The 8,197-nt window shown below is 43.5% G+C and overlaps 1 protein-coding gene across 1 annotated transcript; it reads left to right on the top strand.

Moving 5' to 3' along the window:
• Positions 1-2,576: 2,576 nt before the first annotated feature.
• LOC139447533 (flavin reductase (NADPH)-like) lies at positions 2,577-7,719 on the top strand. Its single transcript, XM_071228938.1, has 4 exons — positions 2,577-3,121; positions 4,784-4,985; positions 5,677-5,841; positions 6,862-7,719. The coding sequence occupies exons 1-4, from the start codon at positions 2,987-2,989 to the stop codon at positions 7,002-7,004; spliced, it is 645 nt and encodes a 214-aa protein (XP_071085039.1). The 5' UTR covers positions 2,577-2,986; the 3' UTR covers positions 7,005-7,719.
• The last annotated feature ends 478 nt before the right edge of the window (positions 7,720-8,197 follow it).

Consider the following 8,197-nt stretch of genomic DNA (forward strand, 5'->3'; position numbering starts at 1 on the left):
AGCTGTGGTGGTGGTGATAAGAAGTAGCAGTGATGATGGCAGCTGTAGTTGTGGTGGTGGTGATAAGAAGTAGCGGTGATGATGGCAGCTGTAGTTGTGCAGATGGTGATAAGAAGTAGCAGTGATGATGGCAGCTGTAGTTGTGGTGGTGGTGATAAGAAGTAGCAGTGATGATGGCAGCTGTAGTTGTGGTGGTGGTGATAAGAAGTAGCGGTGATGATGGCAGCTGTAGTTGTGCAGATGGTGATAAGAAGTAGCAGTGATGATGGCAGCTGTAGTTGTGGTGGTGGTGATAAGAAGTAGCAGTGATGATGGCAGCTGTAGCTGTGGTGGTGGTGATAAGAAGTAGCAGTGATGATGGCAGCTGTAGTTGTGGTGGTGGTGATAAGAAGTAGCAGTGATGATGGCAGCTGTAGTGGTGGTGGTGATAAGAAGTAGCAGTGATGATGGCAGCTGTAGTTGTGGTGATAAGAAGTAGCAGTGATGATGGCAGCTGTAGTTGTGGTGGTGGTGATAAGAAGTAGCAGTGATGATGGCAGCTGTAGCTGTGGTGGTGGTGATAAGAAGTAGCAGTGATGATGGCAGCTGTAGTTGTGGTGGTGGTGATAAGAAGTAGCAGTGATGATGGCAGCTGTAGTTGTGGTGGTGGTGATAAGAAGTAGCAGTGATGATGGCAGCTGTAGTTGTGGTGGTGGTGATAAGAAGTAGCAGTGATGATGGCAGCTGTAGCTGTGGTGGTGGTGATAAGAAGTAGCAGTGATGATGGCAGCTGTAGTTGTGGTGGTGGTGATAAGAAGTAGCAGTGATGATGGCAGCTGTAGTGGTGGTGGTGATAAGAAGTAGCAGTGATGATGGCAGCTGTAGTTGTGGTGATAAGAAGTAGCAGTGATGATGGCAGCTGTAGTTGTGGTGGTGGTGATAAGAAGTACCAGTGATGATGGCAGCTGTAGCTGTGGTGGTGGTGATAAGAAGTAGCAGTGATGATGGCAGCTGTAGTTGTGGTTGTGGTGATAAGAAGTTGCAGTAATGATGGCAGCTGTTGTTGTGGTGGTGATAAGAAGTAGCGGTGATGATGACAGCTGTAGCTGTGGTGGTGGTGATAAGAAGTAGCAGTGATGATGGCAGCTGTAGTTGTGGTGGTGGTGATAAGAAGTAGCAGTGATTATGGCAGCTGTAGCTGTGGTGGTGGTGATAAGAAGTAGCAGTAATGATGGCAGCTGTAGCTGTGGTGGTGGTGATAAGAAGTAGCAGTGATGATGGCAGCTGTAGTTGTGGTGGTGGTGATAAGAAGTAGCAGCGATGATGGCAGCTGTAGCTGTGGTGGTGGTGATAAAAAGTAGCAGTGATGATGGCAGCTGTAGTTGTGGTGGTGGTGATAAGAAGTAGCAGTGATGATGGCAGCTGTAGTTGTGCAGATGGTGATAAGAAGCAGCAGTGATGATGGCAGCTGTAGTTGTGGTGGTGGTGATAAGAAGTAGCGGTGATGATGGCAGCTGTAGCTGTGGTGGTGGTGATAAGAAGTAGCAGTGATGATGGCAGCTGTAGTTGTGGTGGTGGTGATAAGAAGTAGCGGTGATGATGGCAGCTGTAGTTGTGCAGATGGTGATAAGAAGTAGCAGTGATGATGGCAGCTGTAGTTGTGGTGGTGGTGATAAGAAGTAGCAGTGATGATGGCAGCTGTAGTTGTGGTGGTGGTGATAAGAAGTAGCAGTGATGATGGCAGCTGTAGTTGTGGTGGTGATAAGAAGTAGCAGTGATGGTGTCAGCTGTAGTTGTGGTGGTGGTGATAAGAAGTAGCGGTGATGATGGCAGCTGTAGTTGTGCAGATGGTGATAAGAAGTAGCAGTGATGATGGCAGCTGTAGTTGTGGTGGTGGTGATAAGAAGTAGCAGTGATGATGGCAGCTGTAGCTGTGGTGGTGGTGATAAGAAGTAGAAGTGATGGCCGCAGCTGTAGCTGTGGTGTAGTAAAATAGATGTAGCAGTGATTGCGGCAGCTGTAGCTGTGGTGTAGTAGTAGTAGTAGTAGTAGTAGTAGTAGTAGTAGTAGTAGTTGATTTTGATGCACTGTATTCAGCACAAAAGTGATAATTTTTATACATATAAGGTTAATAACTATTTAGGTTAAAGAATGCAGTTTGATCTAGAGTATGACCAAATATGTTTCCCCTGTGTAATTACGTAAAACCAAAGTCAAATTCATCAATTTTAAATTCCGAAAATAAAATTCCCTCGCTACCGCTGCTCAAATCGAAACATCGCCAACTTTGAAAACGTGTCGGTTTTCGCTGATAATCAGTATAATTATTTATGGACACCTTGGGATAGATTTGATACAGGCCGTGGTTACAAAGCCTTGTATCTGATAAGTGCACACAATCGATCAAAATAAACGAAACAACAGATTATGTTATAAAGAGCACCTCCAGTGTAAATACGCCACGCTGGTATTAGCTTAACCGACATATAACACGAACTCGCATCAGTGACGATATTGCGGAAGGCGATTTCATCAGCCTGGGCTGGACCTGTGCTTGGCTGCACGTTGCGCCGGAGTTTATGACGAATCGGTATGTCGGCCCTCCCTTTGAGCACGTACACAAGGGAAATTTCTACGCATGGCGCTCACGGTAACTACAAACCGGTAAACAGAACCAGAGTACGTTCTGGATCACTAAACTGGGTAACCATCAAGGCGACGATAAGGCTACTGTTATTCGACGGTCAGGATTTTTACGCACTGAAAATGAATTAAAGCATATCAACGCGGCACAGGTGCGTCAACATTGCCACATGAGTTGTGAGGTAACCAGCCTGAAAACTACACCCACTGAGACTGATTGCCACGTGAATCATCGTTCAAAGGGAGGTAACTGTTGACGAGGGCGATAATTTCAGCGGGACTCGGTCTCTGAGGTTTCCGGGTTTATATAAAGGCAGAATCGTAGATTTTCTGAGGTGTGCGGAGTGAGAAGTATTCGCGGAAAATGAAGTTTGTAATATTCGGTTCAACTGGCCCGAGTGGCCAGCAGTTGGTGGAAGAATGTTTACAGCAGGGACATTGTGTCACAGCTTTAGTGAGGAACCCCGATAAGATGTCATTGAAGCACGAGAACCTCACGGTAAGTAGTATATATGATACAGTTGGAGCGCTTTCCGTTGGATATTATTCATAGTACATTTTCGCTGATTGAGCACGTCCCGTCCCTGTTGAGGAGACTGTATTTATGGCAAACGAGGCGTGTGCTTTCAGCTGTTCGTGGATTGTGGATTTAACGGGGATAATATGATAAAGGTTTTATAATTGTTTAATGCAAATCTTTATAATTGTTTAATCAAAATCTTGACGTAAATGAGTTATTGAGTGAGTATGATTTTACGCCGCTTTTAGCAATATTCTAGCATTAGCACTTTTGGGGTGTGGGACACCAGAAATGGGTTTCATACAATCTGGTGAATGTGGCGAATCAAACCCGAAATCTTAACCCTCTGCTACCAAACGCCCTCGACATAGCATAGTATGGCTGGGACGGGTTAACTCGGGTATTCGGGTCGGGTGGGTACTGCGTGAGTAGGACCCGGATACCCACAGGACTACCCGGACCCGTCGTTAGTCACATGATATGTTGTTTTATGACAAAAATTATATAGAACTCTATGGTTACACTACAAGTGCATTTCTCTCTGACTAGGCACCCATTCCTTCTGACTTTTGTATGTTTACATAAAGATAAAACTTCAGTAAACTTCAGTGTATGCATAACCTGATTGTCTTATACGCGAATGTAACTAAATTTTGCCAGGGATACGGTCAAACTTTTCCCAATCGGACAGTTTGTACCTATCTCTTACGACCTACAGCGGGTACCCGGGTAGGGTCGGGTAATGGGGGGGGGGGAGGGACCCCGGGTAGTTAATTTGGACTCGTAGCCCTATAGCATAGCATAGCATAGCATAGCATTGCATAGCATTGCTCACTAAAACCAAATGTGACCGGTCATTACTTTATCAAAATATTCGATCTCTTGAAATGACCAATAAGGCAGGCCTATTGCTGTCTCTGTACCATACACTCCGTGGGCCCATTTATCGATACGCCACGATACGGAACGCAAATGTCAAGTACAGCGTTTCCTCGCTATTGTGCCTTTCAATAAACCGCTAACTTGGTTATAGCGCGCGCTAACGCATGGCTCCCCAAAACGTACTTACATTTTTAATAAGCTCAGGTTTTACACCGACAGATGTTTTTCCCCATCTCATAAAACATTATCAGCTGATCACCGCAAGCACATAACACCGAAAATACAAGTCAGCAAATCCGAACTGAAATACGCAATTCAATACCATTATTATACTATCTTGTTATTAAAACGTGTTCATTGTATATCTGGACTTGTGTTTGTAATATATTGTATTAATTTTATTCAAAATTTCATTTAATATTGTTTTCATTATGTGAAATCGTGTGTGAAGAGATACAGCAACCACGGTCAGATTACCGCTTTTGACGCATTGAAACGAACTTTAGTTGCTAGAGAATGGATACATATATTAAAAATGCCATACTTTGACTCGTTACAAGTCATATTTGTGGCAATTTGGCTAATATATATACCTGGAGACTTGTCCAGGTCTCTTTATGTTCTAATTATCAGAGTTGTATATTATCAGAATGTATATACATTCTATAGAAGTATATTGAATGGGGTTTTTTCATGTTGACATTCAAAATAACATCATTGACAATGTTTTCGTTATTAACCGATCGCGTTGTTCAACAGGTTAATAAAGTCGACCTTGCCAAGGAAGAAGACCTGGTGCCCCACGTGACCGGAAGTGACGCCGTACTATCATGTCTGGGCGCCCCGGCGGGCATCTGGGTGCCCTGTTCGCTGTACACGGACACCATCAAGACCATCACAGGCGCCATGAGAAAAGGCGGAGTCAGCAGATATGTGGGCATGTCGGCATGGGGCACAAAACGTGAGTATTGCAGGAGTCAGTGTCTCGGGTTTTACTCCTAAGGCGACGCAGAACGCCTTGGTGAAACCTATGTATCAGAACGTAGGTGGTTATCAGGACCATTCGAATTCATATTCCTAAGTTTCTGGACGTTAAAGCCTTCATTTATGGCGCGACCCGTGAAGATCCGGGGTAGAGTAGGTCTTCAGCAACCCATGCTTGTCGTAAGACGACTATGCCTGTCGTAAGAGGCGACTAACGGGATAGGGTGGTCAGGCTCGCTGACTTGGTTGATGCATGTCATCGATCCCAATGGCGTGGATCGATGCTCATGATGTCAATCACTGGATTATTTACAGACAGAAACATTTACAGAAACATTTTCGAGAGATTAACAAACGGCAAGAAGTTATATTAACTCCAGTAATAACCATCTGTCTTTATTTTGCCTTGTCAATGTGGAACTGACGAAAAAAAGACGTCAACTGTTTGTGTTCAGGCTGAACAGTTGCGATAAAGGGAGACCATTTAAGGGGAGATTACTCTTATATGACCATAATTTCGTCAAAGTGTTATGTTCGCCAAGTGAAATATCAAGTGTTATGTTCACTGTAATGAAAATATCACTTTTCTTTTAATTCACACTGAAGTATATAATAAATGGTAATCTCACCATAGCAATGTTAAGTGATTCATGTGACTCTGCTTCTAGACGATCCGGGTCTCCCGTGGATCATCAGGTGGGTGCTGCGTCCCCTGTTTTTGAGGAACATCTTGCCCAACATGGCGGAGATGGAAGACTACCTCTCGGAGAGCTGCACCGACATCGACTACACCGTCGTCAGGCCGCCGGGACTCACAAACGACCAAGCGTCAGGTATGTTCCGTAATGGCCTAAGTTGCTCGTGAATCTGATCCCCAGTACAGAACAATTTGGGCCATTCTGTTCAGACGAATGCACGTCAAGATCGTATCATGGCTAGGGGTGAATTTCCGTTGATCTCGGCCGTACGGTTACTAACAATACTCGTAAAGAGGTCTGGTCTCGATCGAAGTGCCACCAGTGGCTATTACGAGTTATCTCCCTTCTATGTCTCTCCTACTGACCAATCAGATTCCCTCTCTCATATCACTTATATTTGCTTCAAACAATATGGCGGCGCACAGCGAAGATGACCTGACCGATAATCAAGATCCGTATTGTAATAAAACGGGTTTTACTTTGCGATGTGCATAACGTCACATGAGCACCTTGATAAAAAACATGAAAAGATTTGGAAAATTTCTGTTGAAGGTACACATGTTTTGCAAATCATGCAATCAACCGAAATCTGCACAACAATCTACGAACCGGATGTCGATCTCATTACGCGACTTTGATTTGACTATGCATAGACTCGTTAGTCCAGCCAAAATGTAACTCCATAATTCCAGCCTTGGTCGGCAAGGGGGGAAAACTGAACTCATATAGTCAGTTAACTCCCTTGCCTCGATAAGTGAGTGAGTATGGTTTTACGCCGCTTTTAGCAATATTCCGGCAATATCAAGGCGGGGGACACCAGAAATGGGTTTCACACATTATACCCATGTCGGGAATCGAACCCGGGTCTTCGGCGTGACGAGCGAACGCTTTAACCACTAGGCTACACGACCGACCTCCTCGGCAAGATGCCACATGGGAACAATGTGCGAAGACCATATCTGGTGTCCACCGTGATATTTCAGAAATATTGCTTAAAAACGGCATAAAACCACACTCACTCGCTGATACGCTGGTTAATAATAGGAGGGTGTATTCACGACTGATTGGGGGAAAGTAGTGTATAGAAGCCTATGAGGTACAGACGATGGGGAGAAAAGGGCCAGTATATTTACTTAATATGTCTCCTAATTGCAGGAAAGGAGGCATTGGCATTTGAAGGTCAGTATGTCCCGGATGCCACGTCAAGAATTCCCCGCCGTGATATTGCAAAGTTCATGTTGGCGTGTGTCGTCAATGGCGAATGGAAGAAGAAACATGTAGCCGTAGGCATCAAGTGACGTCACAGTGACTTAACTTGTTCCATCTCCACATAATCCGGATCTGACGTAACACGGCATGACACCATATGGCATTATGGGAAAACGGAGTCATGCCACCAGAATGATCCCTGAAAACTGATATATATCTACATTTGAAGAGCTTAGAGCTAAAAGGGGGTAAAATGCACTTTGGCCCTTTTTGCATATTATTGCATAAATAACATATATGAGTTCTTGTCTACCTGTAGAAAAAAATATTGTATGTTTTCATTGATGCGTTTTTTCAAATATAGCTACTTAAAATTCTATAAAGGGCCAAAGTCACTTTGCTAGGTTTTGGCCCTTTTAGCTCTCATTTCTGTGTGTGGTTGAGACTGGTTGTCTGAGAGAGATTTTGAAAGTTTGGACACCTTATTATTGTACTTCAACTATTTCTTTCAGTAGTAGTTTAGCAATCTCACGTGTTAAATCCCATGCAAATGTCTGAGGGTCAAAAAGGGCCAAAATACAGACATTGGCCCTTTGCACCCTTACACAAATTAAAAAAGTAAGTTTATTTCCTTTTTTGAATGTTTTTTATAACAACATTTATATCTCTGCTGTCAGAATGCGTTAATGTCCAGAAATTTATCGGTAAGAAAAAAGTTCAACATGCATAATATATGTGTTTTCATCACTTTTCTCAAAACAGACTCAACATGACATTGACCCTTATGGCTCTAAGCTCTTCATTTAGCTTAACACTCAATGTTAAAAGATTAAATAAACTACTCTTTACTTTCTAACATGCGCTTCAGGAAAAGATGGTACGCACACTTCAAGTATCCATTTTTAACTTTTTTTATATAATTTATACATTTGGCTTATACAAAAAACAACATTGTTCGCTGGATATATTAGCTGTACTGAAAAACATGATTAGTTCTTGTCCTTCATTTCAGAGAAATATGTGTTTATGTGTATATCCTGACGCACTTTCTCCACACAGGGTACACGTGATCTGTTACATTATCACTTAATACATATCTGGGTGCACGGGTACCTGCGATTCGCTGTGCAGAGTTGCGTCCCTTGGGCACGCCAGAAACCTATGATTATTATCGCCCCGATTATGTTTCTAGGTTTGTCAGCCCCATACACGTGCTCCTGGGTTTCACCGAAGTGGTAAACGTCTGAGACCTGCATTACTTCGGGCTTTCCTCCCACATTAA

This window comes from Haliotis cracherodii, unplaced genomic scaffold, assembly GCF_022045235.1.
Source record: "Haliotis cracherodii isolate W230 unplaced genomic scaffold, xgHalCrac1.p SCAF_7, whole genome shotgun sequence".
NCBI lineage: Eukaryota > Metazoa > Mollusca > Gastropoda > Lepetellida > Haliotidae > Haliotis > Haliotis cracherodii.

Excerpts from the sequence above, each read along its gene's own strand:
- LOC139447533 (XM_071228938.1), top strand. The coding sequence starts at position 2,987 with ATGAAGTTTGTAATATTCGGTTCAACTGGCCCGAGTGGCCAGCAGTTG. Across the intron at positions 3,122-4,783 it reads TGAAGCACGAGAACCTCACG|GTTAATAAAGTCGACCTTGC; the intron begins GTAAGTAGTATA and ends GTTGTTCAACAG. Across the intron at positions 5,842-6,861 it reads CACAAACGACCAAGCGTCAG|GAAAGGAGGCATTGGCATTT; the intron begins GTATGTTCCGTA and ends TCCTAATTGCAG.